The sequence below is a fragment of the Eupeodes corollae genome, chromosome 1 (genome assembly GCF_945859685.1).
Source record: "Eupeodes corollae chromosome 1, idEupCoro1.1, whole genome shotgun sequence".
In the NCBI taxonomy this organism is placed as follows: Eukaryota; Metazoa; Arthropoda; class Insecta; order Diptera; family Syrphidae; genus Eupeodes; species Eupeodes corollae.
The window spans coordinates 180,139,534-180,163,079 of NC_079147.1; the positions used below are offsets into that span (position 1 = coordinate 180,139,534).

Below are 23,546 nucleotides of genomic sequence, written 5' to 3' on the forward strand. Positions count from 1 at the left end.
CTCGCTTCAATAATTAAGTTACAAATAAAAAAACAAACATAAGTATAAATTAAATTAGTATGACTTGTCGTACACTGCAAAGAGGTGTATGGTGCGATTGTAGGCTTTTTCCCATTCCCAACTTTTTGTTTTGTGCAGAAAGAAAAAAATTGGCTCAAACTTTAATGAAATTAACTTAAGCTGTTTTTCAAGCGAAATAAAGAAAAAAATATTATTCACTTTGATGTGAACTATAAGGCATTTCCTTCTACTTTTTTGAACCTACCTTCATCATATGATCGTGTAGGATGGGAAAGTTATTTTAATTCAGGATAATGTGTTGTATGAACTTGCTTTTGGATTTTGGACAAAATTGAAATGTACTTTTTAAGAAGTGGCAAAAGTGACTGAAAATACACTTAACAATTGATAAAGTTAGACAAAACGATATTTTTATGTTATTTGAGACCCGAAAGAAAATTATGAGTTCCTTTTCCCTGAATTCGTTATGAATCGCAACCCAGCACGAGAACTCACACTCATGGAAAAGCACGTGAAGGATCTCTTTACGGAATCAGAAAATCTTTGAAGAAATTGCTTTTTTTTAAAGAATGGATAGGACAGGAACTGCCAACTCCACAATAGACTACTGTCTTTTTCGTTGAATGTGGCTCGAGTACTCAAGAGACGTAACGAACAACTGGTATACTCAGACCATCTTCCAGTGGTAATTTCTTGCGAATTCACCAAAGACTCAGAACAACCCACCAAAAGCTTAATGGCTAAAACACAAACACGCTTCAGCTTCGGTTTCGTTTGCGTTACGTTGGGCCTGCTTCGAGGTTGCTTTGAATGACACTTCCAATATAACATTTCTAAAATGACACTACTATCATTAGCAGCTGTAATTTTTCTCAAAAAAAAAAAGTATTAGTTTTGAAATAGAAAAAAATTAATTTAGCTTACATAGCCTATGATAACCAATGGGAATCCTTCCAAAAGCAAATGTATTTTGTTTGTTGACTTTTTTACAGCTGTTGAGTGGTCAGACAGAGGAAATGTTCAGAAAATTTGAACTAGAGCTTCCGTTTGGAGTCACACTACGTTCTTTTCCTTACGATTGTCAAATGTGAGGTCGAAGCTTCATTGTGATAGCATGCATTAAATTACTTTGGCTGAACTCGTAAACGTCAGGCGAAGCTCTTACTGAAACTCCTTGTTGTCATACCAAACAAGCCTTGACATAAGTCTTAGCCTTGTAAACAACGATCAAATTCAATCGATAAGTGGTGTTGAGTTATTGGTTACGTGTGTCGAACAACCATTTCAAGCAAACTGTAGGCAAAAAAAAACTGGAGAGACCTATGGTTTGTTGCAGAATATGGAAGCATCTAGGAAAAAATCGTTCAGGCTGCTTAAGCTAGTCAGAGCAATCAATTCAAACTCAACAAAAATGATGTATAAAAACACTTACAAAAATCTCTGCAAGGAATATTTCCTTTCCCTCATGGTAAGGCTGAACGCAGTTAGAGATAGCAGCTCTTTTTGGAAACTAGCGCAAGAACGAAATGTGATACCTTTAGTTAGGAAAACCGAAAATTGTACGGGACTTTTAGCACATTGTTTTCGACGATTACTAGGAAGCCCAGAAAGACCATTCCAAGTTCAGTTTGCTTATCGTTGGATAAAAAACGAAATTCTGGGTAACACATTCACAATTCAAGAAGTAGCGACTATCCTTCATAGATGCAAAAACAACAAAGCTCTAGGAGACCATCGCGTTCCCTATGAATTCTATGAATATGCTTCAGAAAACTTCTTAACTAATTTAACAGATGCATACAACTATATCTTCATGAGCGATGATTTTCCGGAAAGCTTCCGAAAGAATATCATTTTCCCAATATTAAAAAAAGGTGACGTAAACGAACCAACAAGCTTTCGTGGCATATCTTTTATGAGATCTGTTATGAAAATCTTTACAGGTGTTATTCTGGACAGACTTAAGATATGGTATCAAGATAACAATCTGCTAACCGAATTCTAGGCTGGTTTCAGAAAAAAATACTCAACGGTGGGCAATATATTTTCTTTGACGGGTATCGGAAAATCATTCCTAACGAAAGGAAAGAAGTTATACACTTTCTTAATGGACTTCAAAAGTCAGCCTTCCATTCTATTGATCGGAATGCATTGTTTTACAAGCTAAGCTGCTTAGGTATATCCACAAAAAATGTTGAATACGCTGAAAGGACCCTGCGCGAGCAACAAAACAACGGTATGGAATAAAACAGAAAGATCAGAATGGTTCCACACGACTTCAGATGTTAAACAAGGCTTTCTTCTGAGCCAAGTTCTATTTTATCTATTCCTAGATGATCTCAATACATTTTAACCTGGTGGTATTATTTTTTGCGGCGCCACAATTAAAGCACTGTTATATGCAGATGATGTTGTCATATTTGCAGAGACTCCAAATATGTTGCAAATAGTGTTAAACAAACTGCAACAATATTGTAACCCATGGAATCTGACTGTTAATACCAATAAATCGAAGGCAATGATTTTTCGCAACGGAACAGGACAATATGCAAGAGAACAAAAAATGGAGATGTTAATATGTAGATCTTGAGGTGGTGAGGGAGTATAAATATTCTCTACGAAAACACCTGAAGGCTAGGCAAATCGAAGTAAAAACAAAATCTATCAAACGGCAACTGGAAAGAAGTCTTAAGCGAGAAGCATATTGCCCCAAGCACAAAGTTTAAACTATTTGAGGCCGTAATGCAATCGATATTATGCTTTGCTGGCCAGGTATGGGGACTTTAGCTGTATGAAGAGGTAGAAAAATAGAAAAACTTTTAATATACTTTATTAAAAAATGTTCTGGCTCCCAGAAAATAGACCTACAAGCTATCAAACCATGAGCTACCTAACATAATCGTTAGACATCTCCTTTCTAGGAATTCCCAATTCTTTGAAAAGTAGTCCCAACTTGATCTTCAACATGACATCCAGTTTCTAGAATCAGGTATAGAGAATTATGCCCACTATTGCTTGGAAAAATTGAATCATCCTCTTTTCAAAAAATTGGAGAGTCAGTTCAACAAAGTGAGCCCCCAATCCTATATGGACAATTAAATTACGACATGGGTGTGAACAATTATTTCGACAATCGATATCCTATCAGTACAATAGCCTTAATTTTCAAAACCTGAGGGGAATTGTTGCGTTTAAATTATCAACCACACGACTCCAACGACAACACTCGGTGCACATTAGTTAATCTCCAACCGAAAATGTAGCTTTTGCCAATACCAGTTTTAATGTTTCTGTCTTCGTTCGTAAATCTTAATTTCATTGTTATAACTGGTAAAGTTCGCCATGTTTTTTTTTACAAATGATTTCTATTAAAAAAGGCATAATGGTGCCCATATTACCATGCTACACCAAAAGCCTGCAAAAGTTATAGAAATTTAAAGAACGCAAGTTGTCAAAAATTTAAGTTTTTATCAGTTTCATCAAAATGACTGCTTACAATGTGACAATTGAACAAAAAATACAAATACTGAATTATTGCTTTTTGACAAATAAAAGCTTGTATTTTGACCTGATTGATGTCAAATTCTGAAAACTGGAGCTAATGCAGTCACGGTACCGAATTTCTAATTTTTGTAATTTTATAATTTGCAGACCTTTAGCATGTACCTTACCATGATGCGTATGTTGTTTACTGAATGAATTGTCAATAAGTGTCCGGTGATAGGTAACCATGTTCCAAATTCCTATTAAAACCCTTCATTAAGTTTGTATCTGCTAATTAAAATGTGTGCTCAAGTGACTTTAGCCCAATTAGTTTGAACTTTACACTTTCTCTGGAATGTAAAGATTCGTTGTCTCCCACATTTCTATGCTCGATTCTTGCGTAACTTTCTCAATTTAACCAATCTTTTAAACTATGACTTTTCTGTAAGCGATATTCACTGATTTTTTGTGGTTCAACCTAAAAGTCTTCCATCACATTAAAAATATGTGTTGATAACATTTTCTACCCTGAATACGAGACATATCCCTTAGAATTTTTACCTCAGGTATGCATACTTAGGTTTTATTGCAAGTTAAAAAAGCGAGAGTGGAATTTGTTGTTTTATTATTTTTTCTTCAGTTGTTTCTGTTTTTGTCGTTGTTGTTGGTAAAACTAATTAGCACGGTATTATTCATAAAATGGAATGACGATATTTGAGTTTTATATACTCGTATAGTTAAAGCTAGTAGGTCAACAAACTTTTAAGTCATTGAGAGAATGCTCAAGACAATAATAACAAAGGACAATTATTGTTGTATTGCCATAGTCATATAATATTTTAATCAAATGGGAAAATATATTTCTTTTTTTTTTTTTAAAAGAACGACCAAACGAAGATAGAAAGCCACCTTTATTAGGTAGATAAAGGTAAGGTAAGTTATAGAGGTATACCTAAGAATGAATGCATTGTGGAAGTAAAAAGTCTGATATGGTGTGCTATCTATCTTCTTCTTGTTTAGGTGTATTGTATATATTTCTTAAAGGAAGTTCAAATAAATGTGAGGAATTATTAAATAAAACACAATGGAAACTTTTTTATGACTTTACTTGATTTTAATGGCATAAGAGATAACGTTTGAAATGAGAAAATCATTTCTATGAGATTTGTTCCGATGAAACATGCTTACACATACTTTGAGTCATTTAGGCACTACTAAAAATAATTGATTTCTGTCAAGCTCTTTGCAGCAATGAAGCAATAAATTTGTACTTTATTCTTAAAGACTGGCAAAATCTAAATCTAAAGAATTCATTTCATTTTAAGATTATGCACAAAATTCTCCAAAAAAAGAATATCTATAAAGTTAATTACAAGAATCGTTCAAACTTAACGTGAAATGTGCTCCAATGCTATGTTTTTTAAATTTTAACTCCTTTAAAGCTTACAGACCCATATCGCTTTTAGAAAACCTGCTACTTAAAAAACTCAGTAAAACAGCAGGAAAAAAAAAGACATTTTAGACTTAGAAGTAAACGTTCCACAATAGACCAAGAACATTGCGTTACAGATTTGAGTAGCTTAAGGCATTTGAAGAGGTCTGGCATTTGGTACTTGAGCAATAACTTCATAAAGATTTTGCCAGGCAGTGCTACGAAATCCTGAGATTAAATGACTTCTTAAAGTAGGGAACGACCAAGAACTACTCATAACTAAAGCAAATCAAAGCTGGTGTACCGCAAGGAAGTGTATTACTACCAGGCTTGTATCTTTTATATATATTAAAATACTGCAATATGTGTGCCACATAAATTCGTTGTATAAGCTACCAAAATTGCAATATTTTGTCAATAAAGGAAGTATTTAGATGGAAATGGCGTATCAAACTAAAAATGGACGCATATTGCAAAAGAACATAACAATTCTCCATTTTCTGTGAATAGTACAGATTAACGTTACTAAAATACTGTCAAATATCTTGGAATGGCTTTGGATGAACAGTTTTAATGGAAAGAGTATATGCAAAACAAATGAGCTAAACTTGAAGTACAAAAGAATGTAGACCTATCTATGCATGACAAACAAATGAAATAAAGTATTAAGGGATCTCTCCTTATCCAGGCGGCAGCGGAAGAATTCTCGAGATGGAATAACGGTGGCGTCTACAGTTCCAGTAAAGTTGGACTACTTAGTGAAAACCTTATAGGGCTTCTTCGACATATTCGGAGCCCAGGCCTGTAAGGACCGGTTTATCCGGCTCCCTTCCTTGTAGCACGGATACGGACGGATTCACTGTTGACAGCCCACGCAAACGAAATTAGGACAACGAACTTCGGATCTGTACGTGGAATGTTAGGTCCCTTAACAGACTACGTGCAGCCGAACAATTAGCGGAAGCCCTAAACTGCTGCAAGGCACATATTATAGGCATCCAAGAAGTGCGATGGGATGGACCTGGCAAACGCAAACTAAAAGACTGCGATATCTACTACGGCGACTGCTACCGAAAACAAAGACAGCGTCTTTTTGGGTGTGGATTTGTTGTTGGAACTAGATTTAGGCAAAAAGTCTTAAGTTTCAACAGTGTGAATGAGCGCATCACGACAATCCGCATCAAGGTTAAATTCGCCAACATAAGCCTAATATGCACGCATGTACCCAACAGAGGAGAAAGATGTAGACACCAAAGACATATTCTTCGAGCTCTTGGACAAGACATATGAGCAGTGCCCTGGCTATGACATTAATGCCAAGCTAGGAAGAGAAGACATCTTCGGGAGATACAGCCTGCACACCACCTCCGACAACGGATTCAGGCTGGTCGATTTCGCTGCGGGGCGAGACGTTTTGGTAGCTAGTACGCAGTTCACACATCTCAATATCCACAAGGGGACATGGAAATCTCCTGATCAATCAACCGTCCTTATCATTGTGGCTTCAGACCAGGAAAGTCCACTATTGATCACATATTAACACTACGGCAGATCTTGGAAAAACCCAGGAACTTCAAATCGATACCCACCATTTCTTTATAACCTTCAACCGCTGAAATCCAACGAAAAATAACTATTGCAAATCGCTGCTTCTTTGGACTTAAAAGGCAATTGAGAAGTAAAGTCCTCTCTCGAGCATCTAAAATCACCATTTAAAAGACACTCAACATCCCGGTTCTCATTTATGGCGCTGAGGCCTGGACCCTGTCAAAGAAAGGTGAGAGCGTCTTAGGATGCTTCGAGAAAATTCTTCGGGTGATTTTGGTCCCGTACGCATAGATGGAGAATAGAGGAGAAGATATAACGACGAACAGCGACACCTAGTTAGCAGAATAAAAGTCCAACGGCTTAGATGGCTAGGTCATGTAGAGTCAATCCAATCCCGAGGGACGGCGCAGTAGAGGAAGACGGCAACTCAGGTGGCGCACCCAGGTGGAAGAGGACCTCAGCCAACTTGGCGTGCGAAACTAGAGACAGCTAGCTAGGGACTGAGCTGGCTGGAGACGCTTGTTGGTTGAGGCCCAGGTCCGCCCCGGACTGTAAAGCCACCTTAAGTAAGTAAGTAAGTAAGTAAGTTGGTAATAGTGTGGCTGAAGAGCCGTTCACCTCAACTTGTCATCAAGATTAACAATTACACCTCTCACGCTCATCTTTGATGAATATTATGTACAAAAACTTGCCTTTAAATGATTACAATATGCAATTGACTAAAGAACAAAATCCTTTTGACCATTTCAAGCGTCGTCAATTTTTCAGAATGGTAGCAAGATATGGGAATTTTATCAGTGTAAAAAGAAATTCATCTTCAGTGATGAGGCACATTTTCATCTTAGCAAATTCGTCAATAAGCAGAATAGACATGTTGGATTCGGGCGAATGATAATCCAGTAGAGATTGTCATAAAACTAATTCAATCACAAAGAGAGACGCAAAGATCATGTGATGCGACACCTTTGGACATCTTTCTTTGGAGTTATTTCGAAAAAAGGTAAACATTGATAAGCCAGCACCAACTTAAAGCTAAATGATAAGATAATTCGGCACATTAACGACATAGATCCTTAATCATGAGGTGTGCCGCTGAGGTTGCGGCGGCCATTTGGTAGATATATTGTTCCATACATAATAGAACTATACAAATATTATCATAATAAAAAGAAATGGCACTACTTTCCTAAATAATTTGTGTTTTATTCAAAATCAACATCGGCCCTTAAAATTTATCATTCAAAATGATGAAAGCTATTTTTAAATCATATTTTTTTATCAACTGAACTTAAATACTCTTAATTAAATATACTTATTTAATAAAATTCGTATGTCTCCAAAATTTATAGGGAATGTTTGAAATGTTTTTTTTTTTTAATTTAAAAATATTTTAAACCATATTTGTTGTAGATCGTCAAAAAGACGATAATTATTCTAATTTAAATAAAATGTGCATTAAGTCTTAGAAAATGAATATTTTATACTTACTTTTGATTTGAATATTTTTAAAAAATTCTGTTAAAATGTGCATAAATGAAATACTTCCCATTCTCCAAATACAAAGAAAAGAAAAAACAATATGAAACAAACTACCTTGCAAACTATATGTAAATTATGAATAACCTTAATCGAAATGTATTTTTTAATGTATTGCTATTGCTACCATAACCAAATTTAAGAGCTACCAAAATAAATTCATAATGACCATACATGACCACATTTTATATTTTATTTTAAAAATTGAATTGAATTTAATTAATTTATTAACCATTCCAAATTAAACTAAACTAAACTTAAAAAAAAATAAAATCTACCACAAAAATGTTTAATTTATATTAAAACCAATTCCACATATCAATATTTTGAAGAAAAAAAGAAAAAAACAAAATGAAAATGAAAATGTAACTAAAAATTTATTATTAATTTTTAGAAAAATTTTGAATTTGAAAAATCTAATTTTTAAAATAATGCCTACCATAATTTCTGGTTGAAAACAAACTTTCGTAAGGCTATCCTTGCAATTGGTTAAATTTCCCTGCTCTGGTTTGGTCAATGTACTTGTATTGACTTTACCATGACTGGAGAAACGCTTCATATGTGTCCAAACTTGATGCCATGGTACTTCTTTCTATAAATAAGAGAGACACAGAGAGGGTGGAAAAAAGAGGAATAAAATAAAATCAAATAAAGAACCATTCTTAAAATATCCAATTGGAAATAATAAAATTACATTTATTTTATTTTAAAATTTTGTTTCCTAAAATAAGTCGATTTGTTTAGGTTCAAGAATAAAATTTGATAAGAAAGTGAGTACTTGACAATAAGTGGCAAATTCATTATCTATAAAAATAAAAAACACTTCTTAAAATAAAATTCCAATAGAAAAGATACAGATACAATTAGAAAAAATAAAATGATTGATGATTGTTGACAAAAGGGAAAAATAGTCGTAAAAATATATTAATGTTTTATCTCTTTGAAAATATTGAAAATTAAATATCTACACCAAAGGGTTACATAAGTCATTTCAATTAGGGACCACTTAATTTATCAATTAAAAGACATCACACACAACGAAAATATTCAAGCTTCAAAAGTCTGACTAAATTAACAAACAAACAAACCGGAAATGTCCCTTCAACGGCAGCCTAAACTGACAAAGATGACAACGCAATCAGACGGAACAAATTCTATCAATCTTTTTGGCGTGTAGAAGGTTAACAGCGCAAGGGCCGGGCGTTGGCGTGTAAGGGTCATTATTCATTTGTAATCAGTGTGGCTGTGCAGCATAAGGCTAAATGCATCTTTCATATAATTTCTTTTAGATTTTCGAAAAGTTCTTGAATATATACTAAAAGATACACCAAGCGCGCCTACTTAAAGATACAATTTTACAGAATTTTCTTTGTTGAGTGTTCTTTAAGATAACAAAAACAAATATCAAGAGTGGAGATGGTTTAAAGGTTTTTCAATTTTTATTATAAGACTTCCACCCACCTGTACTGTGTGTCTTTATAGCATAAGCATATCACACATACGGGTAGTAAATTTTTATATATATATTTTCTTTTCCATCGTGAATTTTTTTAACCCAGAAATGTTCTCAGCCGAAACTTTGACTCTGGCTCTTGACTGAGGAAATAAAAAGACAAGATTTAAAAAACAGGCGAGGCGTTCTTCGTCGTCGTCGGTCGTTAGAGTCAGCCAGCAGAATAAGCATACCGATACGATGGTTGAATCTTTAAGATAATACCATCGCCATCGCCATCGCTGCCGCTCCGCAACCACCACTGCCGCTGATGCTGTTCTTAAAGTATAATGTCAGTAAATCAGATGGTTTTTTCTTTTATTTCCTTTGGTTCTTTTAAGTAAATCCCTATTCAGATTCAAATGTTCATTCTTGATTCCTATCATATGTATATGTATCAAAGTAGGTATAAAGTATCTATACCTATGTCTTTTTATTCGAATATGTTATTATTATTATGTGTAACTACACTCTGGGTCACTTTATTGAGGTCAGTTGTATACCTTTTTGTAACATCTTCTAACTCAGATGGTAGTCGTTTGCAAACTAAAATAAAATCAGAGATTTTATCCGAAAAAAATCGAGACAGTATTCTTATAGTAATTGTTTTTTTTTCCAAAACATTTATTTTGAAATTTTGAACTTTTCAAGGTTTTCAAAAATCACCATAAATAGATAAGTGTGCCATAGTAAATAACTTATTTTATCAGAATGGGTTAAGGGTTATTCACCTCTTTTACACTGTTCTTAGTCGTTCTACCTAAAATTAATTGGTTTAATACAAAGTTAACTAAGCAACCGTACTTTGACGCAAAAATCGCAGCCTCTGCAGCTGTTTAAGAGATTGTGCAGCGAAATTCGAGGCAAGTTCATTTTAAGTCTATTTCTGATTAAAATGTGTATGTCAAAAAATACGATTCTCGAATTTGGTAACAGAACAATACACAGGAGCTCCAAGAATAACCCGAAAAAAATAACTAAATGGCGCAAGGACTTGCTTGCTTGAAGACCCTAGACAAAGAATGACTATTCAATTCTTCCTCTTTGAATTAAGAAAACATTTGAAATTGAACTAAATTAAACAATATTACTTCATCCTATTCATTGTATCTAAGCGTTCGTCAGAATAAGGGTAAAAATTGAAATAAATAAATTAGGTGGCGCAACACTCCATTGCGAACTAGTTGTTAGGTATGAAGTCGCATTCAAAAGGTTTATCTGAAAAAGCACTTTTCAAGACAAAAATTACTCTTGGAATATTTGTCAATTCCTCGCAAAGGCAGTACTCGTGAAATCGTAAAAATTGCTGTTCAGAAAATGTACATTTAAAACGGTAATATTACGGGTGTGTTTTTAGACGTCAATACTTTTTTTGGAATCTGTCATTTTACAGCTGTTACTTGATTCATACTCAGTTTGGCTTAGAGTTTCATAATGAATAAATTTACTTTTGAAATACGTTTGCAAATCGTGGACATATGTTTCCAAAATGTTGTATAGGTTACCGTAATAACAACTAAAAAATCTTTTAGTGTTGGAAACTTTTGATTCTGAAACGTGTCCTACAAAATTGTACGATTTACAGCCGATTGACTATTTTTTGTGGTATCATGTAAAGTGACTTGTCCACGCAGATAAGTCCAAGTCAATTGACGCTCTAGAAGAAAATATTCGATGCGTTATTGTTGACCCAAGTGTTGCACAATTTTGAACTCTCAGATGAAATTTATTCGAGCTTGATTCTCGATAATAATAATAAATTTCTTCTTGAAAATCACACCTTTAAAAAACTACAATTCACAAACAGTTCAAATTTTAAACGGTATTATTTATTAACATCACATTGGAAATATTGTAATACTTTCGATTTGTCGAAATTTCAGGATCCCTAAAATGTGAACCAAAGGTGGTATAAGAGATATCTGTATTTTCTTGTGTACGTACTGGAAACTTTTGTAGTTGGTCATATCGCAAAAATCAGAAGAAATTTTTATTAACAGATAAAATCACTGAAAGATGAGGAAAGGTCTTCAAACAAATTAAATGGGTGGAGATGTTTGGCTCAAATATCTTGTCAAGAAATAAAAAATTCCCTTCAAACTTATGTATATTGTAATAAAAAACATGACTCTTAATATTTATTTAAAATTAAAAAAATCCAACTGATAAGTTACGACGAAAGACGAAAACCTACAAAAACAACTCAAAACTTACAAGAAATGGTTTTCGATTTAAGATTTATAGCAGCAAAGATTGATATTGATTTCAAAATTTTTTGGATTACAATATTGTTATTAATTTTTTGTAGGACTTTAAAAAATATGGACAGTTTGGCACGTTTTCAGGCTTCTTTTTTTGTTTTTTTTTTAATGGTTTTCGAACTTCTCAGGTTTCATTTTGAGCAAACATTAAAAATGATCACATCTCTATTCCAAAATCACTTATAATTTTTGAGAACAAAGAAAATGCAGACTATGAGCATGTGTCTTAATAAAAAAAGATTTCTAATTAAAAGCTTTTAGAAAGTTTATTCCATTAAAATCCTCGAAAAAATGCTCCGCACCACACCAACTGAGTTGTGTAAGTCTTCAATTCTTGCTCGGTGAGAATAAGTGATTTCTCCCAATTTAATTGTTATGACTTAACCTAAAATGTCCAAACAGTTAAATACATATTGCCTTACAGATACATTTGAGCAATAAGAATCATATTTTAGTTGAAAAGAAGGTTAACCTCTTGACTTTGAAAAATGAAATTACAAAAAAAAATGTGTTAATAAAATTCATAAACAAAAATTATTGTATCCTCAATCGAGTCACGCAGAGTGTATGACCTATCCACCTGTGTGTGCAAAACGCATCAAAACGTTAATGCCAACCTATATTTAAAAGCTGACACATATCTCCGTATGGCGTATAGCATATAACACACATAACAAGAGTGAAATAAAATACAAGAAAAAAAAGATACAATATTTAAGTAGATACTTTTATAGCAGTAAAAGATGTGAAAAGTATCTTAAAGTAATATAAAAACGAGAAACGACTTTGAATCACTTTTTTTATATTTTATAGATTTTTCTTTAAATTTTCTTTTAAACAAAATAAAAAAAATGCAAGAAACTTGACGAAGAAATGAAATAAGAAAAAAAAGTAATATTTTGTATCTCCAATTACCGGATTTGAAAATTGCGATAGAAATGCGAGTGCAAGAAGTCTGATGTCTAGAGATCTTGTACATTAGATAGGTAAGAGTATAAAAAACAAGATCATGATGATGATAGAAATCAGCATCAGGACCAGTGTATAAAGGTCATCATTATGAAGATGATGGCGTACAAGAAATTTGATTATGATTTGAATGCCAAGACTCTTTTGTTTTAGATAAAAGAAGACAGATAGATAGATAGGTTTAGCTTTTTGCTTTGTATTGTTTCAAGAGAGTGCATTAGAAGAAAGACTTCTGTTGTAGATAAACGTAAAAGATAAGGTAAGGTACGTAACGGCAAAAGCTATTCTTTTCACTTTATGCTTCCTATAGAGTCCACGGTATGAAAGATATTATCTACAGATAGACTTTGAGTTGTAAAAGTATCTGCTACGTGTATCTATTACACGAGTTTTCTTTAGATACACGCATATTATGACCATTAGTTTAAGGTTTCTCTTTGTTGGTCTGCTTCAAACGGAAAAATCAAATGATTGTTGATTAAAACTCTTATAAGCTTTAAGGAAATTCATTAAATTTTCAGACTAATTTCTCTCTTTATTAAAAGATACAAATGTGTTTCTTGAATGAACTTTAAGCAAAATAATTGGATAGAAGAAACTTTTTGTTTGAAACGCCTGATCCTATGAACAAATGAATTTGACTCCCATTTTTGGGTTTCTTCAAAATTAGTTTTACGGCAAAACTAGTTTTAAAGGGATTTCGAGTTTGCCTACAAACAAGTTGTTCTTCCATCGTTATAAAAAATGTTTGATATTTAATCAAATATATAAACTTCCGTAATCTTTTGAATTAACTTCGCCTCCACTTTGAAGACAATCTTCGGTAAATTCCTCAAATAAAATAAGGTTTTTTAAAGAGTTGGGGTCAAAACTGATAAATTTCTTAATTTTAAAATTCTATTTCCAGTTTCGGAAGATCAATTCCAGAAGGGGAAGAAGTGGTGACTTAAGTTCACAATCAAATTTCGTATTTGAAAATATGAGTTCTCGAAAACATTTGTCCAGCTTACTTCTTAGAAACCATGGTAGATATATTTCAGTATCTTGATAGCGCCTTCTGAGGAGACCAACATATATTTCACTGTTTCAAAAACACACTCAAGTTTTGTCTAGTAATTATTTGCTTGTGATAAAACAGTTACTTAAAATTTAATAGTTTATTATTTTATATTTTTGGATATTTAAAGTTTTTTTAAATTCTTTGTCTAAACTAAGATAACAAAAAAGCTGGTACTAAATTGTAATAATTGGAAAGTTTAAGGATTCAGTTTATTAAACTACTTCAAAAGCACATACATTTGAAAGAGGGTTCTCAAAAGATCGTTATTACCACTAAAATAAATCAAATTTTCCTCGTATGAACATTTGAAACATTAACCAAATTTGTTTGAATAATTTATTTAATTTAGGTCCTGACATTTCTAATTTTGATTTTTAACAAGAGTAATCTAGTGTTGTATTCTCATCCAATTCATTAAACAAATATCAAATGTTTGAAAACAATATTTAGAATCTTTTTTTTTGAAATTTAAAAGCTATTTTTATTATTATGGTCCTCAACCTTAGCAAAAATTAAATTGATTAATTTGAATAATTAATTTTCACAAGACCTTTCATTTTTTTTAAACGAGGCTGGGATGAGACTAAAACTGATAACATCCAACTCGTGCCCGTCTGTCTATGTTTTTAAAGTTTAAACAAATGATCGGGATAAAATTTCGATTGACTTGAAGAAGGCGGAGGCTTCCATAGACTTGGAAATATTAATTTGGTCATCCTAAGTGAGAGTGTGATTTAATAATGCTAGTAGGTTTCTAGCAGTGCTAACATATTCAATGGTTTCGTCTTCTAGTTTCAACATTTTTAGACCCGATAGATCGAAGTTTTTTGCTATAGATGGGAAGGGATGTTGATTTGGCAGGGTTAAGGCAAATATCGTTCTTTTTTAAGACCACTGTGAAATGCGGAGCAGGTCCTCGTTCATTAAAGCTACGGCATCATTTTTAGCCCCAAAGAGGTCGACTTATCAAGAGCTGCTCATCATCAGCATAAAGATGAATTTAACAATGTTTAGCAACTTGTGGTAACTCATTTATGTAAGGTGAGAAGAGGATTGGTCCAAGGATAGATCCCTGTGGCACTCCACTCAAAACATTGAGAAATGTCCATTGCCCACCACGCATTGTTGCCTCCCGCTGAGATACGAAAGAACAAGCTTACAAGACTCTAAAGAAAACCCAAAATTAATTCGCAGCTTTCTAAAAAGAATTGAGTGGTTAGCAGTATCAAAAGCCTTTGAATAATCTAACTGTGTTAGCAATGTAACATGATCACTGTAAATTGACATTCTTATTTCATCAGCTACAAAAAGTAAGGGGGATTTGCAGCTGGACTTAGGTCAAAAACCAGACTGAGAGGTACTTAGCAGGTTGTTGATTGTAAGATATATTTGGATCAGGATAGTTTTTTCAAACACCTTCGAAGAAACGGAAGAAAGGCAATCGGCCTTAATTCTGTAGCAGTACCTGTTTGCTTTTTGGGTATGGGAATAATCTAAGCCTTCTGCCATTCTAAATGAATCTCGGAAATAGTCAATATGCTGTTAAATATGTAGATTATACATTTTGCATATAGTACAGTGAGTTTCATTCTACGCAGTCAAAATCACGCCCTAAGTTAGATGTGTTTAAGTTTTTGAAGTCTAGGTATTGAAAAAATTGTTGATTAACCTAAAAAACTACATCAAAACATACAAAAAGTAAATCGTGCTTGGAAAAACGAGGTGCTAAAAGTTGGCTGTAAAGCATAACCTTACCAATATCACTGGCAAGAAACAGGTGTGGTAGCGAACTAGACTCTTTGGTGAAGTGAGTAGTAGTGAAGCAGTAAAAGAGACTCAGATTCAGTGCCTGAAATACATTAAGGAAATTTTTAGCTAAACGCTTATCCAACAGATTACAGTTGAAATCACCACACAGCAAGAAAAGCAAGAAGATATTGTCTCTAACGTCGTAATCAATGGTGTTATGCTTATATGGTTGTATGGTCTGTAAACTGATCCAACTAAAACATTTTCAGTGTTACAAACGTACGAACACACCAAATAATTAGAATCTCGCCTTCAATTTTTTGTACCCAATGAGGTTTTTAAAATATGCCCCTTTATAAGTGATTAAAATAACTTTTTTTTGCCTTATATTTTCATAGCCATTAGATACGTTTCGGACATATATATTTTACTATTTGCTCAGGTTTTAAAAATACCATTTATTAATTTTTATATGTTTCCATGTATGTATTTCAAAAACCTTTATAATTACAAATTGCTAAGACAAAAACTCATTATAAGAAAAAAACTAACTTTCAAACCGTATTACTTTTTACTGTTGAAACCAGTTTTACCATAATGGTTTAGTGTTTCTTTCAGATTTTTATAAAACAAGTGAAATGTAACAACTTATGAAGATTTTTCGAATCTGTTATATAAAATTTTAAGTTATGATGTACAAAGTACACAATGCAAACAAATCTAAACAACCTTTTTGACCATGAAATATAAGGTAGTTAAAAGTAGTTCTTTGCCTTGGTTAAATGCAAATATGGCTAAGAGTCGCTACTATGAAAATTTATTGAACCCAGATAACCAATCTGGAAAAAACCTTTGGAAAAACTTGGGTAAATTGGCAATGGTAAACGAATTTCAGAACCTAATGCTAACGTAGACTGCAACCAACTCAATGCCCAATTTGTGACTTTATCTGTTCACAAACCACGTAATTCAAGACGTAATGAAATTGAAGACCCTGAAAAAACTTTTAACTTTACTCGTTTCACGGGTGAAGATATCGTCGAGGCAACAGATGGGATCAATCCGAAGTTCTTGAAAATTCATTTAATTCTATATTAAACAGCTTTGAGTATCCGAGAATATGGAAATATGGTAAGATACTTCCTATTCCTAAGAGTTTAAAATGTGCTAACCCAAAATATAGCCCTATTTCTATCCTGTCATTCCTATCTAAAGTCTTCGAAAAACTACTTTTAAAATAGAGTCAAGGACACATAACATACAATAGCCTGCTAGAAACAAACCAATCCCTGATTCATGCATAAAGAAGCTGTAAGACGGCGGTTTTACTTTTTGTTGATGATATACTTAGAGCGATGGACATGAATCGTGCTACATTCTTAACATTTCTAGATTTTTAAAAGTGTTTGACACTGTCGATCACTTTGTGCTGTGCCAAGAAGTTAATTATGATTTCAAATTCTCTCGTTTTGCGGTGAAACTTCTACACTCTTACTTATCTAATCGACAACAATGCGTTGCTGTAGGAAATCAGTCATCTTCATTTCTGACTGTCCGAGCAGGGGTCCCTCAGGGTTCTTTTCTTGGACCTCTATTATTTTCACTTTACTAACTTTTTTCACTTCCCTAATAAGAAATGCTATTAACTATGTTAATGAGGATCTAGCAGTTATAAAACAGTAGCTTCTCAAACACAACCTAGCACTCAATCCAAGAAAATCTAAAACTTTTTGTACTTACTGAATATTGAAGAAAAGGTTTTTAGATTTGTAAAACCACCACGAATTTTTTGAAAAAAAGCTACTTCATAAATTCATACAACCTCAAAAGGCCTTATATATACATACATAGGTGTTTTTTTTGAATTTCAAAAAACAATATCTCAAAAACCATTTTGATACATTAATTTTGAAGTCGGCTCTTTAAATTAAGGCCATCAAAACTCATTGGAAAAATACCATTTTAATTCAAAATATCTCTAAGATGCTATGATTTATTAATGCCTCAAATTTGAATTGTCTTAAAGTTTATGCATTTAATAATTCGACTTTCAAATGAAATATCATTTTATTAAAATTAAAATTTTGGTTTATGACATAAGAAAATTTGATTGATAGCTTCATCTTTAGTCTTAGCTCATTTCCGTGATGGAACTTCTTTCACAATTAACAGAAATAAAAATCATGTTAAATTTTTAAAGTCCCAAAATGTCTCATTTAAACAAATTTCCACAAATCACCTAATTAACAAGTTTTAACAATAAACAAAAAAAAAACTAATAAAACTTAAATACCAAAAATATTTGTTTCTCATTGTCATTGTCACTTCAAATTATTATTCAAATTCTCTACAAGAACCCGAATTTCCTGTTGATGACACAAGCTTTGCATAAAAATAATATTCCCATAAATTGGGGCTTTTTGCCAAAGGTGAGTCTGAGTATATTTGCTGTGTCTGTCCTGTCTGTCTGTTTGTCTGTCTTTCACTAATGTGACACACTATATTCGTACGATAACTTCCGGCCATTAAGATTCGCATACATAATTGTATATCAATGAAAAACAAACAACAACAACAAAATTCCTTTCTAACAATAATTATTTTATAGATATTATTATTTGTTCCCATCAAACCTTCCTCTTCGTTCATCGCCCCATTATCAAAAAAAAGAACAACAAAAATTAAATTTAATAAAATTTTGCATTTGGGGTAAAAAAAAACATTTGCAAACAAATTCGTTAGAAAACAAATATTTGGTCGAAATATAGGTTTAGTTTTCTTTTTTGAACATTTCCTGAGGTATTATTAAAACCCCATTCCACAGCCGCACACGTGTTTATCATATTCTAACACTCAAAGTTGAAAAGTAATAAAAATAAAAATAATAATAAAAATAAAAATAGACCGAAAACGAAGAATGAAATAAAAAAAAAAAACGAAAAAAAAACTGAAATACTTGTATTCCTAAACAGAGACTTTCATTCATAAGACCATCATCTTGAATTCTTTGACTTTATTTTATTCCATCTTATATACAATCCCCTCCTTCCCTCGGGTAAGGTTTTTCTTATTTTTTTTTTATTTGCATGCAATGATGATAGGCAGAGGGATGGTGGTGGTTGACTAAAGGTTAGGGTATTTTGCACATGAAAAGAGATGCCCCCCAAAAAGAGATGTTAAACTTATTTTGTTGTTCCTTTTTCAAATGTCCAAATATCTGAGGTACAATAAAATTCTCACGAATAACGAAAACTGCCAAATTTGCACATCCAACGCACAGTCAAGGCTCTGGCACTGGCACAACCTATCGTCTGAACGAGGAGAAAAAAGGTTCACATTCCTATAATCAAACCACCCTTTGGGGTTTAACTGGAAGGAAGATGGGTTAACAAGGGGAGTAACATGGGGCATTTCGTGTGGCATTCTTGTTGCAGGAAGACAAAAATTAAATTCTTCTTCCTTTTTGACTCCTTGACGCAACGGACGGACAGACGGACGAATGAGGACGAGACAGAGATGTTGTTGTTTCCTCTGTTATGCAAAAATAAAATACATCGAAAACATTTTTATTTTATTTTTCTGTCGGGGCTTGGAGTATCCATTCTTACATAAGTTCAAACCAAGAAATTGTGTTTTGTGCAAGACCAAAAAGATAACACGAAAAATCCTTGAAGACAGAAAAAAAAAGAACGAACTTCTGCAGACAAGACAGACATATAGGGAAAAAGATGACTCTGAAGCTATATAGCTAAAAAACTGAAGAAGACGAAGCGAGTAAGAGGTCTAATGTCTAATCGGTTTCACTTCTTGGCCTCTTATCTTAAGAGCCAAATCGTGTTTGTGGTGATGGCTAAAAACTGGGATGGGATTCTATAGTCCTTATTTTTTATGTTTGTAGATTCCTCTTAACTTTATGGGCTTGGTCCTGAGCATAAACCCACAACGACAACCGACTGACACGAAGTAGGGTAAACTCTTGAATTGAAATTCTTAGTGGAAAAAAAGGATAGGTGATGGGTAATCAATCATTTTGGTTGTGATTAGAAAATGATGGACACGATGATGTTGATTCGGTTCGGCAGAGGAAGGGAGGGGGGGAGTTGTATTTCAAGACTTTATGTATTTCAAGTCTTTCTGATTTTTAGATATCAACTCAAGTTGTTGTTGTTGATTTTGCTTTGATATACAAATGAAAAATAAAAACTAAAGAGGGTTGTTACTTTGAGTCACTTTCTTTTTTTTGTTGTTGTGTTGCACGAAAGGGTTTTTGACAATAAGATGTGTTTTTTGAAGGGGGTTTTCTTAAGTTCTTTTTTTGATTGAGAGGTTTGTTTTGATTTTCTTTTTTTTTTTGCTAGATCGAGCTCTTTGAATTCCTGGATCTAACTACTCGTAAAAGGATTTGATTTAAAAGGGGATTAGGCCGATTGACATTCTTGGTCTCTTTTGAAGTTTCATAAAATCAAAGGGGTTTGTATTGATTTTATTTTTATTATGAATAGATTTTGGATATTTAAAGGGATAATTAAACGTGGTGAAAACAAGTTTTGGCTACATTTTTAAAGAAAAGCGATATACTTATGCGGTGATCATTTTTTGGGGTCAATTTCAGAAAAAAGTTCTAGAAGTTTGTTTAAAACTTGGTTCTTTGAAGTCAATACAAAAAAGTTTGTTATCTATCTTGTATATATGTATAAAAAAATGGTTATATATTGTAAGTTCAAAGGACGCCATGAGGACTCTACACAACACCGACTAGAAGCAATGTTCGACCCAAAATGTCTGGATCTGTTTGCACAAGAATCAGCGACTAATAGCGCATTGGGTCTAAGCCAAACTGATTGCCGAGAATCCAGCTCCATTATTAACCCGGTGAATAGAAGTTCGTCACGGCTAACAAAGTATACACTAACTGCTTAACACACGTTTAGACTTAACACACAGTGACTTAAAGATGGATACTGACTTGGAACTTGTTTCTATTTAGAAACTCTTGGACTAGCAAGTTCTGTGTCTTCAAAGCTGAGGTCTAGGCAGAGACGAAATGGTGTTCCAAAAAATGAAAAAAACTAATGAACTGGAAAGAATAGGTTCAATACTATCTGCGAACTTGATAATACTATTACGCAACTTGAGCTTAAAACTGCTCTGAGTAAAATGAAAAATAATAAGGCTAATGGCATAGATGGCATTCCCATTGAACTCTACAAGAATAGTACGAAACCGTTCGAAAATCATCTTCTAGCATATTTGAACAAACTTTACGAATTCCAAAAAATTTCGCAATCTTCAAAAAAGGAGATACCAATCAGCCAGAGAACTATAGAGGAATCTCGATTCTCAACTTGCTAAGAAGGATTCTAACTACAATTCCATATGAAGGGTTGGTGGAATTTATTGAGAACATCAATCGTGTTCCAGTCAGGATTTCGATTTTAGTTTTCAGAAAAAGAACTTATATGCGTGTTTTGTGGATTTTAAAGCAGCCTTTGGCAAGGTAAATAGAAATGAAAGAAAAAAGCAACTAAGCCAAAGCAGCTCTAAACTTGATGTGGCCTAAGTTTTACTCTAACCAAAAAAAAAATACGATCTTAAATCCAAGTTTCGTGTTTTTCAATCAACTGTTAACTGCTGCATGTGCTACGGTACCCAAGTTTTTGGATTTTTACAACTGGAGGATCTTGAAGCCGTGTAAAGGTATTTCTTCAAACGCTTGTTCAGATTGCCTTCTTCAACGCACAATTATGCTTTATATGTAGAGTGTGGCATAACACCTCTTTACATAACAAACTTTAAAATCAACTCAGAATAGATTTTGAAAGTTATAAGAAGGGATGAAATAAGCCTTCACAAATCCATCCAAGGCTTATGCAAATAAATGCCTCCCCGTTTAAGGAATGGAACCAGATAGCTTCTTCAAATGGCAGTAATCTATTCTTTTTGGAGTCCAATTTGAATCAATGGCACACCATGTCCAATGATCTGATCGTGTTATGATGATATTTTGTGTTTCAAATAATGTAAAAGTTGATATAATTTTTTATTTCAAAATCATCTCAAAATTGTTGAATTCGCACTTGATGCTTTAACAAACTATTTTCTCTTTATTTGTATGAATGAACTTATGTTTATTATTTGAATTTTAACTTTTTTACATTTAAATTGTGTTTTTGTTATGAAATATCGATCAGGCAGCCGGCAGAGTTGCCACATTCTTAAAGAAAAACATTTGATAATAATTTATATGTTAAAATAAAGAAACTATCTAACTATCTCAATTCGCCTAAATCAGCCGTTTATATCTTGCCATGAAATTTAAAAAAGGTAATAGATAATAAAATTCGTGACCTAGCTATTAAAAAATTGAACTCACTTTACCACAATAAGAAAATGGAATTCACTACGGAGGATTTATGCAAAGGCTGTAATGATGTGAATGGTCTACCTTGTGGGGATAAATTAGGAGAATATGCCCAAGCAACTGGTGGTGTAAGTTTGCCTCACCCAAGTGAATATGCTAACAGACACTTACAAAAAAATTTGTGCTACAACTCGCAGAATCTACACCAAGCATTTGGAGGGCCCTGTCATAGGGTTTCACAATAGATCTACACATCCAACCTTCCTAATTCTAACCTTATTAACCTAATCTAATCTATTATTTATCTTACACATACTTGGTAGGATGATAAGGCACCAATGGGCATTAGTTTTGAATGAAATCGAACCACATTCGTGTAGTGCGGCTAAAGAAATCCAAAACTATTCTCAAGGGTAAACTGATCAGTCTATTTGACTTTTATTCATTATGGTTAATTCTTTAAACCTAAAGTTAAATATACTCCATCCAAGTTGTTAACCAATTATTTACGAACTGTGAAAGCGCCTTTGGCCTGCATGTGTACAAAATTCAACTGACCAAGGAGCTAAAGGTAAACACAGCCAAAGATGCGTGTTCATTCAATGTCTTCTGGAGCAGTTCATAAAAGTCAACGTTGGTTATAATAACATGTATGGGCATACAGTGATTTATATTAGATTTTTAATTCACCAATTATCGCGTACAAATTGTTGCAACCCAAGCAAATGACTGCCTCAATTCATTTGAAAAATTTCTCAATCCCCTCACAAAGTATCGAAAACTGTGCCATTCAAACGGAAAAGGATGTTGGAATCAAAGTATAAAACATGCTTAAGCGCATACAACATGCCTTTTCTGATAGCCCATATGTTTTTTTATTCCCCCTCTTTCACTAGATTGCTTCCCTCTAAAAATTTGATATCTTACGCATACTATATACAGTCTACATATATACCAGACCATCAGACCACATGATATAGGGGATTACTCATTTTAATCTAGCGCACAATATCGCCACCATAAATGCATATAAAATGCAATATTCATTCAAAATATACTCAACACATATTATGCTGCGCTGCGGTTGGTGGCGGCAAGTATTATTTCTCAAACAATGTCCACCGGAAATTGCAATTACTTTGAAATTATGTACATACATAACATATGTATATGTATGATGTGGTGTTTTGTTTTGTTTTGTTTCTTCGAATTCCATCATAAATGAAGTAGAAAGGCGAAAAAACCCTCGCTTTAAACTTTATCACACTGCAAACAAGAAAATTTCCATCTTATGCATCTCTCGAAGTCAAACTTAAAACTAAAGATATGCCGTGCGGCCCTACACCAACTTTTTAGTCATTCTTAACTACGCAGACTTAGACGACGACCGACACGTTGAGACGACGACGTGAAGTGATGCGGGACGTATGTTGCACTCTGCATGTAAATAATAAACCAACATAAAAAACCTACATACAAAAAAGTGCATGCAAATTTATTTAGCTGCGTTTTTTGAAACATTTCCAACCTCAATTCCAAATAAAATATATGGCACAGCATTTTTTCACATCTCTCGCACAAATTGCATAAGTGCCAGCTTTAAAATAAACAAAAATATTCATACATAAAATACA

At 33.2% G+C, this 23,546-nt stretch overlaps 1 protein-coding gene across 5 annotated transcripts in view; it reads right to left on the bottom strand.

The window, feature by feature from the left end:
* LOC129939356 (putative uncharacterized protein DDB_G0282133) overlaps positions 1-23,546 on the bottom strand; it is a 147,996-nt gene that overhangs the window by 108,292 nt on the left and 16,158 nt on the right. For 3 of the 5 annotated variants that reach the window (XM_056047338.1, XM_056047339.1, XM_056047337.1), the window contains exon 2: positions 8,460-8,612. The exons of the other annotated variants lie outside the window; for them this stretch is intronic. In XM_056047338.1, coding sequence (XP_055903313.1) covers positions 8,460-8,612 — 153 coding nt within the window. The remainder of the gene's footprint in view (positions 1-8,459; positions 8,613-23,546) is intronic. 5 annotated transcript variants of the gene reach the window in all.